We start from the raw sequence: 22843 nt of genomic DNA on the forward strand, positions 1-22843 counted from the left end.
ACCTCATTTAGAAATCAGATGTGCACAGAAAGTTGAAGAATTATGAGGGAGTGATCTAAGTAGATAGTTTGGGGAAGGTAATTCCTAGCAAAAGGAGGGCTAGAACAAAGACCTTAGGATGAGAGTATGTGGCTTTGTTTAGAACATCAAGGAGACACCCCTTGTGGCTGGAATAGAGAGGTAAGGAGACAGTAATTAGAGGTGAGGTCAGAGAGGTAGGTGGAAAATCCCTTGGACGGAGGAGCCTGGTAGGCTGCAGTCCATGGGGTTGCGAACAGTTGGACACGACTGAGCGACTTCACTTTCACTTTTCACTTTCATGCATTGGAGAAGGAAATGGCAACCCACTCCAGAGTTCTTGCCTGGAGAAACCCAGGGACGGGGGAGCCTGGTGGGCTGCTGTCTCTGGGATCGCACAGAGTTGGACATGACTGAAACGACTTAGCAGCAGCAGCAGAGAGGTAAGAACAGCTATTGGCAGAACAGATTATAAATAACTTCGTAAGTCATTGTTAGAACTTTGGTTTTTACTCTGAATAGGGAGCCAGATCAGGGTATTATGCATGCAGAGGAGTGATACAATCTGCTTTATGTGTTAATTAGGTCACACTGATTACTGTATTCAAAATAGGCTAAAAAGGAACACAGATGGAGGCAAAGAGAGCTCTGAGGGAGGTGTATAAATCTAATCAAGGGGGACTATATTGCTCAGATCAGAATAGTAATGATAGAAATGATGAGTAAAATAGCTTTGATTCTCAATATATTTTAAAGGTGGAACCAACAACATTTTATGATTGGATATAGGGTTGAAAGAAATGACTCTAGAGTATTGAGCCTGAAAAACTAAAGGATGGAGTTACTGTCGGATGAAATGAGAAGGTGGAGACTTCTGACTCGAATTGGGAGTTTAATTTTTCATGTGTTCAGTTTGAGATGCCTATGCAATAGCCTACTCGAGATGTTGAAGTGAGAGTTGGGTATTCAAGTCTGGAGTTGCAGGGAGAGGTCTGACTTTATTCAGACTGTGTACTGCTACTTGTTGCTGTTGCTGAGTCTCGTCAGTCGTGTCTGACTCTGTGCGACCCCTGGGATTCTCCAGGCAAGAACACTGGAGTGGGTTGCCATTTCCTTCTCCAATGCATGAAAGTGAAAAATGAAAGTGAAGTCGCTCAGTCGTGTCTGACTCTTAGCGACCCCATGGACTATAGCCCACCAGACTCCTCCATCCATGGGATTCTAAAGGCAAGAGTACTAGAGTAGGCTTGGTACCTGTTAAAATTCTAGGCCAGTACATATCAGCACTACTTACTTAATTGAATAGTGAAAATAACAGTTCCCCACCCCCCCGCATCTACATAGAGCCTATGAAGTTTATCTTTCATCTTTGAAGTTAGAAAAGAACAAATTAATCCCAAATAAGTGTTTAGAATATAGGAAATTAGTGAAATGGATTATAATAAAAAAATGTAAAAAGTGAAATGTTGGTTCTATGAAAAAGTAACTAAAGTTAGTCAATCTCTAGCAAGACTTATCAAGAAAAGAAATAAAAATACAGATTATCAACATCACAGATGAAAAGGGGAAATCATTACAAGCCTCTGTACATTAAAAGTATATTACAGAAATATTATAAACAACTTGTCAAATTCAACAGCTTGATAAAATGAACAAATTTCTTTAAAGATACAACTTACAAAAACAAGAAGAATTAGAAAATCTTAAGGAATTAGAGGTTGAATTTGTAATTGAAAACTTTCCAATAGAGGAAATGCTAGGGCTAGATGGTTATATCAGTAAATTCTATCAACACTTTAAGGAAGAAAAAAATGCCAGTTTGGTATAGATGCTTAGATATCAGAAGAAGACGAAACAGTTTCTAAATCCTTTTAGGAAGCAGCTTAACTCTGGTAAGAAAACTCAAAAGAGACATTAGAAGCAAAGAAGTATTGCAAACCAATACCCCTGTAAATGTAGATACAAAATTCTTAAGAACGTTTTAGCCACTTGAATCCAGCAGTATGAAAAGGCTAATGCACAGTGGCCAAGGGGGGTTTATGCTAGAGTACAATGTTGTTTTAACTTTTAAAAATCTGTCACTATATTTCACCACGTTGGCAGAATGAAAGAGAAAAACCATAGATCATCTCAATAAGTGAAGAAAGCATCTGACAGAATCCAAAACCCATTCATTATAAAAATTCTTAACAAACTGGGATTAAAAAAAAAAATCATAAGCCTCATAAAGGGCATCTATGAAAAATATACAGCTAGTGCCACACTTCATTATAAAACATTAAACCCTCTCCGTTAAGATTATGACAAGGAAAAGATGTCTGCTGTCAACACCTCTATTCAGTATTGTGCCAGAAGTACTAGCTAGTGCAATAAGAAAAGAAACAGCATATAGATTTAAAAGGAGCAAGTGAAACCGTTTGCATCTTTAGATGACGTTATTGTGTACATAGAAAACATCATGCAGTCTACAAAAGATATACTAAGATAACTGAATTAAACAAGCTTACAGAATACAAGGCCAATAGAATTAAAAAGCAGTTCCAATGTTATACTAGCAATGAGCACTTAGAAATGAACTATTTACTCTCTCTGTATTCTGCCTTTTCACTTTAGTTCCTCACTGCTTTTTTCTCTCTGATCTATAAAAAAGAACCTGGCATCCAGACCCTGATAAGATGAGTATTTTGAGGTGCTAACCTGCCATCTTCTTGGTCAGATGGCTTTCCACATAAAGTCATTTTCCTTGCTTCAAAAAAAAAAGAGAATGAAAATTTTTAAATTTTTATATTAATATCATAATCAAATATACAGAAGTAAGTAATTAAAAGAAATTAAACAACACCTGAATAAATGGAGAAATAAACCACATTTATGGTTTGAAAGACTGTAAAAGTGTTGAGATGCCCATTCTCCCCAAATTGGTTTATAATTTAAACCAATTTATTCTAAAATTCAGTGGAAATGTGAAGACTCTGGACTAGCTAAAATAATCTTGAAAAAAAAGTTGATGGTCTCATACTTACTACCTGAATTCAGGGCTCTGTACAGAGCCATAGTAATCACAGGGGTATGGTATTGCCTTAAGGATAGACAAATAGATCAAAAGAACAGAATAAAATTCAGAAATAGACTCCTACATATGCAGTCAGTTGATTTTTTTTTAACCAAAGCACCAAGTTCAATAGAGAAAAGAAAGTCCTTTTAACAAATGATGCTAAATAGATGGATATCTCAACCCCTGTTTCACTCTTAACACAAAAATTAAGATGGATTATGGATCTAAATATAAAACCCAAATTAGTCCATCCTTAAGAAGAAAATCTTTCAAATCCTGAAAGATGATGCTGTGAAAGTGCTGCACTCAATATGCCAGCAAATTTGGAAAACTCAGCAGTGGCCACAGGACTGGAAAAGGTCAGTTTTCATTCCAATCCCAAAGAAAGGCAATGTCAAAGAATGCTCAAACTACCGCACAATTGCACTCATCTCACACGCTAGTAAAGTAATGCTCAAAATTCTCCAAGCCAGGCTTCAGCAATACGTGAACCGTGAACTTCCTGATGTTGAAGCTGGTTTTAGAAAAGGCAGAGGAACCAGAGATCAAATTGTCAGCATCCACTGGATCATGGAAAAAGCAAGAGAGTTCCAGAAAAACATCTATTTCTGCTTTCTTGACTATGCCAAAGCCTTTGATTGTGTGGATCACAGTAAACTGTGGAAAATTCTGAAAGAGATGGGAATACCAGACCACTTGACCTGCCTCTTGGGAAACCTATATGCAGGTCAGGAAGCAACAGTTAGAACTGAACATGGAACAACAGATTGGTTCCAAACAGGAAAAGGAGTACATCAAGGCTGTATATTGTCACCCTGCTTATTTAACTTCTGTGCAGAGTACATCATGAGAAACGCTGGACTGGAAGAAGCACAAGCTGGAATCAAGATTGCCGGGAGAAATCTCAATCACCTCAGATATGCAGATGATACCACCCTTATGGCAGAAAGTAAAGAGGAGCTAAAAAGCCTCTTGATGAAAGTGAAAGAGAAGAGTGAAAAAGTTGGCTTAAAGCTCAACATTCAGAAAATGAAGATCATAGCATCTGGTCCCAGCACTTCATGGGAAATAGATGGGGAAACAGTGGAAACAGTGTCAGACTTTATTTTTCTGGGTTCCAAAATCACTGCAGATGGTGACTGCAGCCATGAAATTAAAAGACGCTTACTCCTTGGAAGGAAAGTTATGACCAACCTAGATAGCATATTAAAAAGCAGAGACATTACTTTGCCAACAAAGGTCTGTCTAGTTAAGGCTATGGTTTTTCCTGTGGTCATGTATGGATGTGAGAGTTGGACTGTGAAGAAAGCTGAGCGCTGAAGAATTGATGCTTTTTAACTGTAGTGTTGGCGAAGACTCTTGAGAGTCCCCTAGACTGCAAGGAGATCCAACCAGTCCATTCTGAAGATCAGCCCTGGGATTTCTTTGGAAGGAATGATGCTAAAGCTGAAACTCCAGTACTTTGGCACCTCATGCGAAGAGTTGACTCATTGGAAAAGACCCTGATGCTGGGAGGGATTGGGGGCAGGAGGAGAAGGGGATGACAGAGGATGAGATGGCTGGATGGCATCACTGACTCGATGGATGTGAGTATGGGTGAACTCCAGGAGTTGATGATGGACAGGGAGGCCTGGCGTGCTGCAATTCATGGGGTCGCAAAGAGTCGGACACGACTGGGCGACTGAACTAACTAACTAAAAGAAGAAAACAGATTATCTTCACCACCTTGAGATAAGTAAAGCTTTCTTGGGTATGACATAAAGGCACTAATCATAAAGAGAAAACTTGACAAATTGAACTTCAACACAATTAAAATTTCTACTCATTAAATGACATTGTCAAAAAGAATTTTTTTAAAGATAAAAGGGAATTCCCTGGTGGTCCAGTGGTTGGGACTTCCCACTTTCACGGCAGAGGGCCTGGGTTCGATCCCTGGCTGAAGGAACTAATATCCCAGAAGGTAAACGGTGCAGTAAAAAAAAAAAAAATAGACAAGGCACAGACCAGATAATATTTGTAGTAGATATGTCTGACACAGTACTGATACCCAAAATACATGAAGAAGTTTCATATATTTGTAACTCTTCCTTTTATACCCCTTTTCCCCCTCTAACTCTTGCTTAGTTGCTTCTGGATTATTTGTCCAGTTTCTTACATTCAAAGGATGATTAATGAGGTGACTGATAGCTGAAATTTTAAAGGCTACAAGAGTAAGTGTGAAATTCATCCTGAAGAATCAGTGGCTCAAGCTTTGCAAAGTGTCAAGTAACTCTGTTGAGATTCTGTTTATTTGACCTTTACCTGACCTGTTTTCCAGGATCCTCAGTCAAGATAAATATCAATAGTTCTCCTAAATTTTTATCTCATGTGCTTAGTCGCTCAGTCATGTCCATCTTTTCCACCCCATGGACTGTAGCCCACAGGGCTCCTCTGCCCATGGGGATTCTCTAGGCAGGAATACTGGAGTGGGTTGCCATGCCCTCCAAGGGATCTTCCCAACCCAGGGATCAAACCCAAGTCTCCTGCACTGCAGGCGGATTCTTTACCGTCTGAGACACCAGGGAAGCCTAAATTTTTGTTTACCAATTTGTTAAAGTACCCCAGTGCAATAGTTTTGTCTTATTTTGTTTTGTCGTCATTCAGCTACATTGTCTGATTTAAACTGACTAATCTGAGAATCTAATCAACACAACATTTTTTCACTTTGAGCCTTTAAAATTATATAATTATATAATACTACAATTATACATACCATGGAAAACCAGTCTAAGTTGTAATTTATATTATGTTTAAGCCATCCCTAAAGTTCAGTAACTATATTTTGGGCATCAATCTCTCTATGATAGATTCCCACATAAGTAATTTTCTTTTTCTTTTAATCAAAGTATAGTTGATTTATAATATTGTGTTAGTTTCATATGTATAACATAGTGATTCAGTATTTTACAGATTATACTCCATTTAGATTTATTGTAAGATACTGGCTATATTCCCTGTACTGTATAATATATCTTTGTGTCTAGTTTTTATATATATAGTAGTTTGTACCTCTTAATCTTACCCTTGTTTTACCCCTACCCTTTCTGTGTTCCCATTGGTAACCACTATTTTGTTCTGTTTGTGAGTCTGTTTCTCTTTTGTTTTATTCATTATTTTTTAGTTGCTATATGTAAATGTTGACATCTAGTATTTATTGTTCTCTGTCTGACTTATTTCACTTAGCATAACACCCTCCAGATCCATCCATGTTGTTGCAAATGGCAGAATTTTTTTCTTTTTTATTGCTGAGTAGTATTCCAGTGTGTAGGGGGTTGTGGGTGTGGATGTGTGTATACATACCACATTTTTATCCATGCATCTGTTGATGGACAGTTAGGTTGCTTCCATATCAAGCTATTGTAAATAATGGTACTATGAAACATCAGAGTGTATGTATCTTTTCCAATTAATGTTTTCATTTTCTTTGTACTCAGGAGTGAAATTATTGTATCACATGGTAGCAGTAATTTTTTATTTCAGTTGACCTCTTGTTCCTTAGGAGCCTGGTGGGCTATAGTCCAGGGGATTCCAACAGAATCAGACATGACTGAAGACAGTACTAGGGACTAAATTGTTCCTTAACAAGTACATACTTTAATATATTTTTAAAATAAAATAATTCCAGGACTTAGTCTAGTATTTTGAAAAATGATAGGAGAGTCCAGTAAAAAAATTTAGCATGTTCTTTAATCTAAATACAATGTTCTTCTTTCCACTATTTGGTGGTGAATCAGTTCGGTACAGTTCAGTCGCTGAGTCGTGTCCGACTCTTTGTGACCTCATGGACTGCAGCATGCCAGGCTTCCCTGTCCATCACCAACTCTCAGAGCTTACCCAAGCTCACGTCCATTGAGTCGATGATGCCATCCAACAATCTTATCCTCTGTTGTCCCCTTCTTCCGCCTTCAGTCTTTCTGTTTGGTAAATAGACCTAGGCGATACATATGGAGAGACATCCAGTAACTAATAAATGGTTGAAATTATAGGAATTTTTTTTCTCCAGTGTGCTTACCTAGCTTGGAGAAGGAAATGGCAACCTACTCCAGTATCCTTGCCTAGGAAAACCCATGGATGGAGGAGCCTGGCAGGCTACAGTCCATGGGGTCGCAAAGAGTCGGACACGACTGAGTGACTGACACTGCAGTTCCTAGCTAAGCTAATTTGCTTTCTTTTTTTCCCCACAGTTTCAGCTCCTAGCGTCAGCTCTATTTAAATCTGGTTCAGATTTCACAGCTTTAGGTAAGTATTGCAGTGTACTTTATCTGGCCATATGCCCTAGCATTGGGGAGGTTTGATTTTGATTTCTTCAAAATGAAACATTAGATGAGATGTCATGCAAACAAATGAAACAGGTCTCAAGGTAACATGCAAAAAATTCTTGATAACTGGCATCAGTTCCCAGTTCATGGGTCAGTTTGCAGTTCCTGTTATACCAGTCGCTGGGTTATTATGCAAATAGACGGCACAGAAGCCTGGTCAAAATAATTTGTGTACCATTGCAGACTGTATTACTGATATACTTACCATGAGTTAACATTCCACCACAAGGTGAGAGGACTGCTATAAAACATAACTTCAGAAGGTTCTTCTAAAAATTGGCATAATGGTTTACCACCATTCCACACACTGAAAGGCTTTTTAAAAAGGACTTCCCTGGCAGTCCAGTGGTTAAGAATCTACCTTGCAATGCAAGGGACATGGATTCGATCCCTGGTCCAGGAAGATTCCACATGCTGCGGGGCAACTAAGCCCACACACCACAACTACTGGGCCTGCACTCTCAAACCCTCGCTCTACAACAAGAGAAGCTACCACAAGGAGAAGCCTGTGCAATGCAGTGAAGAGTAGCCCTGGCTCGCCCCAACTAGAGAAAGCCCCCCCCACACAGCAACAAAGACCCAGCACAGCCATAAATAAATAAACTAGTTTAAAAAAAATTTTTTTAAGTGTATTCAGGTTGTTAGGAATCTCAACCCTGAGATAGAGTCTAGTTATATGCATTATTTTAGAAAGTTCATGCCCTTTTGAATTTTATCTTTTGAAATGGATTTAGTGATAGACAAACTGGGAGCCTGGCACATAGACATTGAGTTTGAGTGAATGCGTGCCTTGTTATGTATGAATACCGCAGCCCAGAGCCATTTATTTTAATGGTAGATAGCACTAAAATGTCTCTGGCTGACTTATATTTAGCCTTTAGAACAAGAATTTCTTGGCAGTCATTTAAATATATTAAACTATTGTCAGCAAATATTTTACCTTTAGCTTAACTCTTTCCTTTGGTCTATTCACTGTCAGCTAATAGACTTTGTCAGGAACAGTTTGTTTTACTTGGATTCTAAACAGACCTTAGATACACTGAGATCAGTACAGACACAACAGAAATAAATACAAAAAGGGAAATTTTCTGTGGAGTTTTGTTTCCTACCTTGTCTGAAGGGAAGCAGTGTAGTAGTTAAGAGCTCTGGAAGAGTGTAGTATAGTGGTTAAAGGTCAGAATCTAGGTTTAGATATCAGCTTTGCCACTTGCTAATTTTAAAAGTGACTTTGAACAAGTCACCTTTCTAATCATGAATCATTAATTTCTTCATCTGTAAAATGAAGGTAAGCAGAGTAGTGACCTCAGGTTGTTGAGAGAATTAAGTATTCTTGAAAACAGCAAAATGAAATGCTTAGTAAGTGTTCTATTTAGAGTACCACTTCTGTTACCTGCCTTATAAATGTAAGCTTTGTAACACTGGTGAATTTGAATATGGAGTAAATTCAGGCTATATGCCAATTTTCATAAAGAGAAATTTGACATTTGTTTTAAAAAGTCTTTTTCATAAGGTTTCATGCCTATTTAGAGTTCCTAGTTCTTCTCGTTCATTTTCTATCTGATTGTTTTACCTTCACTCCACTTAGAATTTAAATCTAGTGGGTTATTTTTTTTAATGTATGGATGTGTATACTTTTCATGTATAAATAACTTTCATTTTCTAAATTATGTTACCCACAAAATTGGCTCAACTAAAATTTCTGACTTCCTTCAGAATTCATCCAGTTTATCTTAACCTCTCAGAATTAAAAAGTATTTGCTAATGTTATTTGTAATTTAAAAATTTAGAAAGATGGAAAATGGTTTACAAACTGCTGGCATTGTCTTAGTTTTGAAAAATGACTGACTTCGGAGAAAAATAACCTTTGAGGATCTTTAGCTTAGGCTGCTGTGGCTATGGCTGTGGACACTTTGAAGCTTGACTTCTGACTTAGCTAATTTTAAAAGCATATTTTCAGCAAGGTATGTTTTAAGAACATGAAAGTTAAAATCAATACAGCCTTTTTGTCCTGTCACTACCATTTATGTAATAATGTTGCTGAGTTTCCCAGTGCCCCACACATTTTAAAGGGTTTTTGTTTTTTTTTTAAATATTCAGGTTGTCTTTGAACAACTTCCCTCAATCTCTGTCTCCTTCCTTCAAGTGTGACTGCTTGCATTTGGCAGATCTTTACACACAGGCATACAGATAGAGTTGATTCCCACAATTCACAATAATATTCTATACAGTTACCTGTAACCCTGCATTTGTTTAATACTGACCCGTTGCTCCTATGGAAAATACAGAGTTAGGGTCCTTCAAGCCTCTTGTCACAGAATTTTTTCAACTAATTAATACATAATGTTGTTTTGCTACAGCAGGAACATACCTTACTTACATATTTATATTATTGATTCATTAACATTGAACTCATGCCAATAGCACTGTATCTCACCCTGAGCAGAGCTTATCTAACACGTGTTTTCTTCATAAAGTACATCACAGCCTTCTTGCACTTAGAAACACTAGCCATCACTTCAGCACCTCACTTGGGGGGCATTTTAAGCAGTGAAGTCACCAACAGAAAACACAAAATGTGAAGAACATTACACCAAGTAGATTGTGAAAAGAGCACTTGTTTATAGTCTGAGAGCTGAAACAAGTGGGCAGAGCACTACCTAGTTTGACCTCAGTTGAGAACGTATAGTTACATGTGGCAGCTGAGATTTTTTTGCCACTTGGTGCATGTCTGTGATTGACCACAAAAGTGGCACAATACTGATTTAGGGATTACAAATTTAACAGGTAGACAAACGCACAAATACGAAATCTGTGAATAATGAGGATCAACTGTATACGTGTACACACACAGATGTTTGGTTTTATGTGTTCTGGTTCTATTTATTATGTAATATGAAAATGTGTATTCTCCACATAACTCTAAAATTTAACAATGTGGCTTGGAGATGCTTATGTGAAACTATACTAGATTTATCGTATTTGTAAGTGATACACAATGTCCCATAATAGGGATCTACCATAATTTAACCATTCATCTAATGATAGTGTAAATTCCACGTTCCTTATTGGTAAATGGTGAATAAAAATAAAAAATAGGTTTTCTATTTAATAAGTACTCAGATACTTGATAAAAATAAATAAATGAGCTTTAGAGTCAGACAGACATGGGTTCACACTCCATTCTCTTTCCTCTCCAACTGTGATACGTTATTGAATGAATGAATCTCTCTTAAGTGTCTCATCTGAAATTGGAGTTTATGGTAACTGCTTCATATGACTTTTATGACAGTGAAATGTGGTCATACATGAAGAACCTAGCAGGTAGTAGGAGACTCTGTTTATTTCCTTCCCTCCCATATCATTTGATCTCATGACAATGATATAAGTACTACCACAGAATCAATGTCCTCTCTTAAAAATACAATACACCACAACATTTTTTTACACCACAACATTCTTACAAATGAAGCAAAGGTGGAGAATGCCCTGAAGTTGAATGTGAGCAGAAACAGACATGTTTATTGAATTTGTGACATAATCAGACAATAGGGGAAAAAAGAGAATTAAGTCTTTTAAGTACAGCTTAAACTGTATACTCTAAGTGAAGTATATTCTAAAGATAGCAAAAGCAAGGAAATCTTGAATTTTGCTGGTACTGATTGGGGTATAGTAATTCTGGAACTTCTTTTGTGTGTGTTTTAGGTTGAGCAAATGAATAGATATGATGGTATTGCTGAGAGAGATGGTTTCCCTAGTAGGAGAAAGGAGATATAAATATGGAATGAAATAAGGAGAGGAAGAATCCTGTGAGGTTCCTTAAAAAACAAATTAGCAGTAAAAGCATGGACTAATGATTTTATTCCTTTTAAAAGAGATATGCGTATTATATGTGTGCATATATATAGTCCTAGAAACAGCACCACTGATCTTGGTTTGTAAATATCATTTGCCACTAAAAGGAATTAGAACTGTTAGGGAAAATGATAGATTCCAAAGCTGTGTAAAGATAAGCTTGGAGGTCCTACTGTGCCAGAAAGTGAGGAGGTACTCAAAAAGTAATGGAGTAAATCAGAAAGAGAAAAACAGTTATCGTATATTAATACACGTATATGGAATCTTGAAAAATAGTACTGATAAACCTATTTGCAGTGCAAGAATAGAGACATAGATTTAGAGAGCAGACCTGTGGACATGATACGAGAGGGTAGCACTGACATCTATGCAGTGCAGTGTGTGAAACAGCTAGCTATTGGGAGGCTGCTGTATGGCACAGGGAGCTCAACTTGGTGCTCTGTGATGACCTAGAGGGCTGGGATGGGGGTGGGGGGCAGGAAGCACAAGAGAGAGGAGATATATGTATAGTTCCAGCTGATGCTTGTTGTTGTATGGCAGAAACCAACGCAACATTGTAAAGCAATAACCCTCCAATTAAAAATAAATTTTAAAAAATTAAAAATGTTGCTTCCATCCTCTGGAAGGACATTCTTCTGGATTATCTGAGTTTTCACTCAGTTCTTTGAGACTTCTTCCAGCTGTCAGTGGCATAATGATTTTATACTGCTTTCTAGGTAAGTGTAAGTGTTAGTCGCAGAGTCATGCCCAACTCTTTGTGACCCCATGGACTGCAGCCCAACAGGCTCCTCTGTCCGTGGGATCTTCCAGGCAAGAATGCTGGAGTGGGTTGCCATTTCCTTCTCCAAGGGATCTTCCCAACCCAGGGATCGAACCCTGGTCTCCTACACTGCAGGCAGATTCTTTACTGACTGAGCTAGCTACAAGGGAAGCCCACTACTTTCTAAAGACCCCTTTAATATTATTAGATTTTTATTATCAAAACAATTTTAGTGGCCAAAAGCATTAAAAAGAAAAGAGAAATGAAAATTCCTCAGTGGACCAGAAAAGGAAAATGCTTACAAGGAAAGGAAGAGAAATCAATATTAGTTACTAAAATACTAATCATTCTGCTGGATGGTATTCAGATAATTGCATTTAATCTGCACTGGGAAGGTTATGACATAAACAGGATTATCACAGATTGGTAGCTGAGGAAACAGTTGTAGAAAGGCTGCTTACTTTACGTAAGATCATACCATTGCTGTGTCGCAGAACTGGAATCAGAGCCCATCGCTCTCTAGTTTCAAAGCCTGATTTGGTTTTGATTTTTCCATTATACATTGCTGCTTTTGTCAGCTAGCTTTACTGTTATGTGTAGAGCATTAAACACAGTGGATGAGTTTCTTTGTTATCTTTCTTTCACCAGGCTTTTCGGATGTGGATCACACCTATGCTCAAAGAACTCAGCTCTTTGACACCTTAGTAAATTTCTTTCCTGACAGCATGACTCCTCCTAAAGGCAACCTGGTGGACCTCATCACACTGTGACTGAAGAGCCCCTGGACAGAACTGGAGCACAGGAGTCTGCTTTTGGTATTCTGGATTTCAGCTCTGTTGACTGACAGTTAGGCTACAGTGACTGAGGACTGCACCAGAGATTTGAAGGGATCTTTGCTGTCACAAGTTTTAACCCTCTTCCTTCACACCTGACCTTGACCCCGTCGTCCTCATCCCATTCCTAAATTAGGCTAATAAAGTAAAATTGGTATATACTTTCCATTAAATATATATTTTTTCTTACTTTAACTTTTAAGAATTCATGAGTATAAAAGAAAAAAATAATCAGGCAGTGATTTTTATTTCATTTTTCTAAAATTGGGACAAGTAAGCCCTGTTCACGGACTCAGTGCTACAAGGATTGGGATTTTGTTGTTGGCTTTTTTTGCCCTTTCTTTCTTTTTCTTTTCTTCCCATTTCACTTTACCTTACATCACCCAACTGCTTGTAAGTGATTTATATCATCTGTTACCTCTTTACTTCATTCTTAACAGTATATAGTTCTGTAGGGCAGTTGCTGTATGTTTAAGTGATATATGTGTCTTTGTTGACTAGAGTCTTGTATTACATTAAACAGTGGGAGGGACAGAGGGCTCCTTGTCATAGAACTAAAAGGCAAAACCTGAGATTGACCCACGCACTTATCTGAGATCGGTATATAGTGTTCCTATAATGATATATTTTGTAGTGATTATTACAAAACTTTGAGTCACAGAAACCTTAAATCGAGGAGAGAATATACTTCAGAACCTTTAAGAGCCATTCTCAAAATTACCAGCAGGAGGATTCTGGTTGCAACTGATAACATTTATTGATACTGTTGAAGTAATTCTGGAAGAAAACAACTCCTTCCCGTGGCAGAGCTGTTCAGGGCCAGGGCTTCAGTTTCTTCCTGTATCCTGTCAATTTCTTCCTATAAATGCTGTCTCTGTAGCGTTTCCATTTGGGATAATGGGTTTCAGAGCTGCGTTATTTCCATACACATTAGCTCCCTACGTCTGCTTCTATATACTGATATTTTAAAGAATAATGGTTTGTAGTCCAGTGGACTACAACTGACAGGCATTTCAAATAACACATAGACCAGGCTTTTTTTAACAGAGAAAAAGAAAAATAGTGGTGCGAATATTTTTTTTATTTAACTAGAAGAAAGGCAGTTCCACAGTTCCTTTTGTTGGGGAGATTGGAGACATGTATTCCTTGAGGTGCTCTGGAATGCGGCATAGGAAACTTATACCTGGCCAAGAAGTATGCTGTATGCAGCTGACACCCACCACGCTTAAAGCAGACCAAGAATAATAAATGTCTACCCGTCCAGTGACTCTTCCAAGTGAATGCCTTCAGAGAATTTAGTATGTCCCGAGTAGCAAGGTTAGGCCTCACCAAAGAAAGAAGAAATTGATTTGCACTTTCGCAAAGTCTCATGTATAGGAATGAGACTTTGCAATCCCTCTTCAGTCAGTCATTACTGCATGGTTTCTCATCTTTTGGAGATGGATAGAAATATATCTCTCCTACTCCTAGCTTTGAATCTTGGGGTCCTTGGCTTTTCAAGCATTCCAAAGCAATCAGTAGTGATTTATAAAAATTAGATTTATGAAGGGTACATAATTCAGGAAGTACCTAACTATGTAGCTGCAGAATAACCCATTGACTTTACAGGTGAGCAAGTAGAATCTACTTACTACTTAAAAGATTTCCCTATAATCTATTGAAGTCTTTTTGTGGAATCAAGTACAAATCAGTGAGTTGATAGGAAAGAACTTGGAAAGAGTCTCTAAATTTAAAAGCTCTAGTTTTACTCACTGTGAATTCTGGCACTTTTAAAGACAATAACCAAATGAAATTCTGCTGCCCTCCACCATTTATTTTTTTAATTAATTAATTTATTTTAATTGGAGGATAATTATTTTATTATGGTGGTCCGCGCCCCCCCCCTTTTTTTTTTTGCCATTTTTTTCCTGTAGTTCTTTAGATTCCGTATTTGGAGGAAACTTAGTTCTTGGACTCAGTGATTTTGTTTACTTTTATTTTTCCCTAACTGATTTTCTACCGATTGTTTTCTAAATATTCTTGTTCTAATTTCATCTTTCCTTTCTTTAAGTGAAACCTTTTCTCTTTTTTTCACTTATATATATATTTTTCACTAACATGTTGAAATAGGATTGAGTCATAGCAAACCATTTAGTGTTGCTTAAGTGACATAGACTGTATTTAGGAAGTTATTGACAAGGTAAATCAGAATTTGTACCCTGGGGCAGTGCTGGGAATGATTGCAGGAGAATGTAGGGCTTCATTATACCCACCAAGATTGACACTGCTCACTTTTGACATCCGAACCCTGATGTATAACTTGTTTATATATTTAGTGAAAAGCTACATATATTTCCAAGTATTCTAGTAGTATATTATGCAATTTAATCTAATTTGGTATTTATATACATTGTTCAGGTAGCCAAATATCTATGCTTTACTACTTAAAAATTCTTTTATCCTAGCTTAGTGAGCCCCCAGTTGAGACACCCTGGTTTTAGATGCATTCGTTAGTGGAGTACAGTTTGCTCAGATTCATTACCCCTAACTTCAACCTCATCCCCACTTCTCCTTTTTCCACTGGAATATATTATTCCAGAATAATAAACTAGGAATAATTTAAACTAGAAATAGACTAGGCTCTAACACAATTTTCAGTGATTGTACCTCGTGATAATTATCTGATTTGTAAGATACTTCCAAAATGCACTTGGATCTTGTGTAATGACAGAGACCTCATGTGGCCAACCTGATTAATTCACATGTATTGGCCTCCTGTGAAGCAAAGGAATTGAGACTTGGGTGCCTAGCTCTGTGCTAAAGCTGACAGTATTAACCTTTAGCAAGATTGTCTTTTAGACCTGGTTTTCTTTAAAACTGATAGAAAACATTAGAAAGTTAATACACTGATTGATCACAGAAAAGCATGTTGGGTTTAGAGCTTAGTGTTTTAAGATTGTAAAACTACATTCATCCGTGAAATATGTCTTGAACATAAATGATTTGCCAACTTATCTTTCTAGTGGATCTCTTCACATCTGCCTTAAAAGTGCTATTTAGAGATACATTAATAGAGGTTCAGGTAATAAAACAGTTTTAAAATTTAATTTATAAACAGAAACTAGTTTGAGACACAATGAGAGATTGTGAATAATACTTAATGGCTCAAACGCACTTATAAAGCAGTATGGTTCTGATTTTGTTTTCTGAATTAAACTCAGTGTCATGTAAGGAGTTACCCTATAATTATTCTTAACACAAGATGAAATTCATTAGGTAACTGTGGGTCATTTGATTATTTCCTAGCTGAATGTCGTGCTACCTCTTTAGCTGGTAGGGTGTTACAAAGCAGTTGAGAATTATGGTTTGAAATTATTTCTATGGGAGAGGATCATGCAATGTGTACTTTAAACAACATCATCTAGCTTTTAAAAAATGTACCCTTTGTAATCTTTTTTTTTTCTCTTAAACAATACCCGTTCATACCCAGTCGCTCAGTGGTAAAGAATCTGCCTGCAATGCAGGAGACACATGAGATGCAGGTTCAGTCCCTGGGTTGGAAAGACCCCCTGGAGAAGGAAATGGCAGCCCACTCCAGTATTCTTGCCTGGAGAATCCCATGGACAGAAGAGCCTGGAGAGCTACAATACATAGGATTGCAAAGAGTCAGACATGATTGAAGCGACTTAGCACATGCAGTTTCAAACTTTTGCAGAAATTCTAGCCTGAACTTTAACTACGTTTTAAATTCTTAAGATAGTCCTTAATCTAAGATACACAGGCTTCTTAGAAAAAGTTTATAGTTATTAGAGGAGTAATCAGAGAGAGTCTGTATATAACAGTAGGTGTAGATTAGGTCTTCAGGTTCTTTCACTCAAATTTTTTGTGTTCCTCATTAGTCAAATAGCATTATTCTTTTGTGATTTTTGACTATGGCCTACATTTCCCGGTGGTTTGTATTAATGCTGAAATGATATGGGTGCCCCAAACTTCTAATCTGGAGGTAATTCAGTTGAAGGTGGAAATTTTGATGTTGGTTGAAATAATTAGGAGCCATTTAGATCAGCTGAATGATGTCAGTCAGCACTGTTTGTTTTGACAGGGAGAACTCATAACTACACTTAATTGATTTCTTCACCAAATGTTCTTTTTATTAAAAAAAAAATGCTGTCTTAAGAGATTTTATTTATACATAATTTTTAAACCTTGATTTCTTCCTACCCCCCCAAATACTATGAATTGTGCTTCCATTATTTTTCTTAGTGATTATAACTTTATTCGGGGCTTTTTTAGCCCTAGACTTCCTGGGTTTTCAAAATCATTCTGAAGCAAACATGCTCCTTTATCCTTGATAATGACAATAGATGAGTGAAATTTAAAATTGTATGTTATTAAAGAATTTATAATGTCCAGACACTGCTATAAAAATGCTTGAATTATTTTCATTTGGGGGATAGTAATATGGCTTATAGCTTATAGCATTCTTTTAATGGAAGAGCCAGTGTTGCTTTGCCTGGCACTAAGAAGTATAGTTACACTAGAGATGAGGTGCAAGTTTCATAGCAGAGCTCATGGAATTTAGCACATCACCAGAATTTTCATTTGCCTATTGTCTTTGTATTTCTTTGCCTCTTTCCCCCTATTCTTAGAGCCTCCTTGGTAGCTCAACTGGTAAAGAATCTGCCTGCAATGCAGGAGACCCCAGTTTGATTCCTGGATCGGGAAGATCCCCTGGAGAAGGGATAGGCTACCCACTCCAGAATTCTTGGGCTTCCCTTGTGGCTCAGCTGGTAAAGAATCCATCTGCAATGCTGGGGACCTGGATTCGATCCCTGGGTTGGGAAGATCCTTTGGAGAAGGGAAAGGCTACCCACTCCAGTATTCTGGCCTGAAGAATTCCATGGTATTCCATGGGGTTGCAGAGTCGGACACTGAGCAACTTTCAGTCCCCTATTCTTACCTCCCCTGAGTAGCATTGATTTTCTGCTAAAGTTGAATTTTGTGTTAAGAGTTGACTTTCAATTTCTGAGATAATTGAATATCAGGAATAGCTTTAATTGCCATGAAATGATTGGTATTCATTCTTTTTTTTTTACTTAAAATAGAACAGGGACTTCCTGGTGGTCTAGTGTTTAGGATTCCACACTTCCAGTGCAGAGGGTGCAGATCAATCCTTGGTCAGGGAACTAAGATCCCACATGCCTCTTGATGTGACCAAAAAAATAAATAAAAATTTTAAAGTGTAGTACAGTCTTATAAATGTCTCTTCCCCTTAAGTATGTAAATTTAGTGAATTCCCTGGTGGTCAGTGGTTAGGACGCCACATTTTCATTGCCAAGGCCCTGGGTTTGATCCCTAGTCAAGGAACTGAGATTCCATAAGCCATACCACATGGGCAAAAAGAATAACAACAACAACAAAGAATGTGAATTTAGCTCAAATTTTAAATAACTAAATCCTATTCCAGTCTTTGCCAGTGATAAATCCTATAAATTCTCTGACAGTAGATTTACAGCCCTTAACCTAAGGAGTCATTAGAAATGATAGTAAACCAGATTTTCTCATAGAACATGGAGATGCCCTTGTGGGAATCTGTATTTTTTTTTCTCTTAGAACTCTGAAGTTACAGATCTTGAGCTCCAGTTCAATTCATAACGTAAAAACCTGAAAATCAGTTTATCTTCCACAGTAGCCATTCTTTGGAAGTAAAACTTACAAATACGTACTATCGTGTCCTCAAACACTGCCTGGCTTTATTGTAAACAGAGTGTTATGTGGATGTTACCGGAGAGCCAGGCACAGGGCTGGCAACAATAAAGAGGGAAATGTTGAGCAGGGAAATAGACCAGGTGTATCGCTTGGAATTATGAACTAATTTGGCTTCTTTTTCTTTTTATCCACTGTTGAAACAGTTTCGATGAACTATTAAACAATTATATGTAATGTCCTATTTTGGCTGTTTGGCATTTTCACTTAGAAGTATTGAACTTTAGGAACAGATCCATATAGGAGATTCGAGGGTTTGTTAGAGAAGGAAAAATAGGAGCTTTTTGCCCATGGATTTGAAGGTCCACAGATCTAAATGAGAAAGAAAGTTCTTTGTTTCTAACCATAAATTAATCTATTGCAGTGCTGAGAAGAAGCCTGTCAAAAGGGATCAAAGCGCAGTTATTCTGAACAGTCTTTAGAAACAGCATTTCTTGGTTAGTTGCTTTTCTCACTCTCCCAAATAGCTGATACAGATCTTGAAACAGAACCCAGTTATAATGGGCTCTAGATCTTAAAGTAGGTGAGCAGTTTCTTATGTACAGCCAGTTCCTTGATACGGATCCAGAGGAAAAACCAGCAATAAAACATTTTAACACACAAGTTTTTTGGGCTCCCAGGGAACTTGTTTTTTTATCAAGTTTAAGCTCTTGCTGCACAGAGCTCTGTACCATCTGGGATGCTATTCACAGCAGTTAGTTTGGATATCTGAGCTGTCTGCCATGCGAATACCAACCCGAAAAGATCGTCATTCTTCAGTTTCATTCAGTGCTTAATGAATGCAAAATTAATTGGCAGAAAGGAAAAACACTGTGTGATGTACTGAACAGGCCTTTGTGCATGATTAAGGAGTTACTCAAGTAGCCAATTTTGAGCTTAATTTCTCTCCTTTTGTTAACAAATCTCAAGAAAACCTTTGTTACGGTTTAGCTAGTGTCATGTGGTTGGCATTCATTTTCTAGCTCTTTAGGAAGAAAATTATCATTTCATGCTTAACTTCTAACCCATACAGAATTGAACTGATATCACTTTAGTTTCTGTGTTTTAAAATAAATAAATTATACATACTCTAGAAAGTCTCTGTTTATTTGACTTTGCCAGGAAGTAAATGAGTTCTGGGCTTGGCATTAGGAGTACTTAATAATTTTGGTTTGTTCTTTAGGTTTCCTCCCCATCTGTGAAGTGACTACATTAGAGAAAGTATCTAGAATGAGTTTGATTCCACGGTAACTGGCAGAGCTCTATAACTCATTTTGCAGCAAAGGAGAGGCTCCTTTGCCATCAGATTTTGGCAAGTGACTGTTTTAGCATGTTGCCTTGTAGTTGCTATGTTTACCTTCTTAAGGTAAAAGGGGGGAAACAGGACAGAAATGTGTAGCTTTACATTTTTAAAAATATGTACTTTAAAAGTCTTAGGATATTTGCACCTTTATAAAGGCTTAGCTTAAATTCACTTGGCTTTTCTGGAGACCCTGGTTTGATTCCTGGATCTGGAAGATCCTCTGAAGAAGGGATAGGCTAAGTGTTCTGGCCTGGAGAATTCCATGGGGTGTATAGTCCATGGGCTTGCAGAGTCGGATACGATTTACACATACACATTAGCTATAAACCCCAAGTTTGATTGTAGGATATCAAAGTCCAAAAGTTTAAATGTGAGCAATCTTCTGTGGAGAAGCTATGTTTTTAACAGTCATGTACTTAGTTTCCTTTTTGAGATTTTTTCCTTTCCTAGGAAAATGATTTTGGTAACCAGTTTTAAAACAATTTTTCCCTCAATTGTAAACCACGCATTTACAGAAATATAAGTGGGCTCACTTTCTTAAGCATTACATTTAGCCTAACCAAGATACACTGTGATTGTGTTATTCTTTAAGCCAGCTTGCTTTTCTGACTTGTCATAAAATATCTTTTGAAGTGAACAAATTAAATAATATAGTATTAATTTTCCTCTATGTATAGCTCAGTTTAGAAACTGTAAAGAGACATTTTTCTGTGAGCAGATTCTTTTATGGAAATAGGTTTTTGTTTTTAATGAGATTTCTTCCCACAGCTGAGTCTGCAGCCTCAGAAGAGTATAGGAAAACTTAGGGCCTCCTTTTCTTGTGTTGGTCTTGGCAACAAACAATATTCCACCTTTTCAATGGAAAAGATGGGGGGTCGGGGTGGGGGGGTTGGGGGGTTGTGAATGCAGCTTGGGAAAGATGTTAGAATTTTTGTTTGGTCAACTCTTACAAATTAGAAGTATCTCTTGGCCAGAAATTAAGATCCATTTAGATAGAGATAGATCCTCAGAACCAAAGTTGGACTGCAGATTAGGTTGAGCAGAACGGTGCAGCTCATCCACAGCCAGTAAAATTTGTCTTTCCTGGATCTGCTTATTGACGCTGTGGATAGTTCCTTCTCTCTGTTAGAACATCTCCCAGACTGGAAACATGGTGTTAGAGCAGCCAGCTCATCTGAAAGTTGAAGAGTGTTAAACATTTCTAATGGGACTTTTAAATAATAGCATTTATTGGTTTTGTAATTATAAAAGTATGTTTATCATAGCAATTTAGGAAATTACAGACCGTGAAGAAGGAAAGCCACTCTTATTTAACTGGTGAGACTTACTCATTTTACTTTCCTGACTTCCTTCTGTTACCGACATGGTAAAGACCAGGAGAAAAATAAAAAATCTTGACACAGCCATTCCATTGTCCACAAGCATTTTTCTCTATTCTTACCATATTCCTTTAAAACATGATCCTTTTTAGATAAACCACCTGAAAATAATTCTGTTGAAATGTAATTTTTAAGCCTAAACTATAAATACAAGATACTACCCAAAAGCTATATAGGGAGCTGCCTTGTTCAGGTCATTTGAAATTTTATCTCTAAGATTAATTGGAATTTTTAAACCCTTTATGTACCAGTATAGACATTTGGAGCATATTCATAACAAAGAGTTTTCTGTTTAGATGGACTTTATTTTAATGTAATCATAATTAAACTCACACCTAAGAAGGATAAGGTACTTTTCAAAGGCCAAAGGAAAAGCAGAGAAGAGCAAAGCAAAAGAAAAGAGATGAGCATAAGTATATAAATAAGGAGTCCTTGATACAAGATTTCCCTTACCATGCTTAGCAACTGTCTCTCCAGAAATGTATTTCTCTGGTTACCAGCTAAGATTTAGGAGCTTTGTGTTTCATGAGAGTCCTTTTCTTAATGTATGAAGGAAGAAACCGCCACCTTTCAGGGTTCTACCCCTTCCTTTACTCTCCTCTTCTATAGCAACACAGATCCTGTATCCTTGGGTACCTAAATCAGAAGTGGAGATCATGAGATAGGTCTGGAACCACTGGCATGGGCTAGCTAGAATGTTTAAACAGAAACGTTTTGGGGGCATCAGGTATCCTCCGACATCATTAATGTTCTAAATTGTTGGGCTCTGTCGAGTGTGCTCTGTAATCTTCCTCACCCTGCTCATGATCTTCTGTTTTATCTCACTTTTGCCCTATCAGTATGGACTTTTTAGGGTTTTGCTTTCTTTCTTAGTATGAGTAATGTTCTGATCCCAGGTTTGGTGAACGTGTTAACACTGCTTTGTGAATAAATAGATGATCTGCTGAACAGTCGCAGTTGTAGAATTACATTGTATGTAATGTACATATGGAGAAAGAATGTATTTTGTTCATTTTCTTAATAAAAAGTTATATATGGACACTACAAGATGTCTCTTGTGTTTGGTAAAACTTCTTTTGAAGTCAACTTTTGAAATTTTTACAAAGTTAATATTTTCCCTCAAACAGGTGAGTTTTATTCAGGCAAATTACATACACTGTAGAAAGACCTTGTTATCTTTGAGGCAGTGTTGAAATGACGCTCTGGTGGATCTTACTGAGTTTCTGGGGGAAGTTTCCATTTTTAAGGAGCACTGGTAAGTGACTTCATAAAATGGTGTTTTCTTCATCTGCTGTTAATGACCAGTTCTACTTTATCCATTTTGTAAATCTGGACTTGGGTTTCCCAGGTTTTCTTTAAGTGGGGACATGCTTGTACAGGTTAGGAACCAGAAGGAAAAAAACTGAACTGAAAATTAATTGTAGAAAAGATAATAAAGAGAATCTGAAGGCTAGTAAAATTCCAGATCCCAAAGAAGGGGAAGAAATTTTAAGGGCTGATCCTTGAAAAAAAATAAACTCAGAAATATGCTCAACAAAGATAACAGATTGTTTGGGCTGAG

The 22843-nt window shown here is 37.3% G+C and overlaps 1 protein-coding gene across 3 annotated transcripts in view; it reads left to right on the forward strand.

The window, feature by feature from the left end:
* Window positions 1-22326, forward strand: part of MKLN1 (muskelin 1) — a 384978-nt gene extending 362652 nt beyond the window's left edge. For all 3 annotated transcript variants that reach the window (XM_004008073.5, XM_042249238.1, XM_004008072.5), the window contains 2 exons: window positions 7297-7351; window positions 12692-22326. In XM_004008073.5, the coding sequence (XP_004008122.1) occupies window positions 7297-7351; window positions 12692-12813 (177 nt within the window). In that variant the 3' untranslated portion in view covers window positions 12814-22326. The remainder of the gene's footprint in view (window positions 1-7296; window positions 7352-12691) is intronic.
* Window positions 22327-22843: the final 517 nt, after the last annotated feature.

Source organism: Ovis aries, chromosome 4, assembly GCF_016772045.2.
Source record: "Ovis aries strain OAR_USU_Benz2616 breed Rambouillet chromosome 4, ARS-UI_Ramb_v3.0, whole genome shotgun sequence".
In the NCBI taxonomy this organism is placed as follows: domain Eukaryota; kingdom Metazoa; phylum Chordata; class Mammalia; order Artiodactyla; family Bovidae; genus Ovis; species Ovis aries.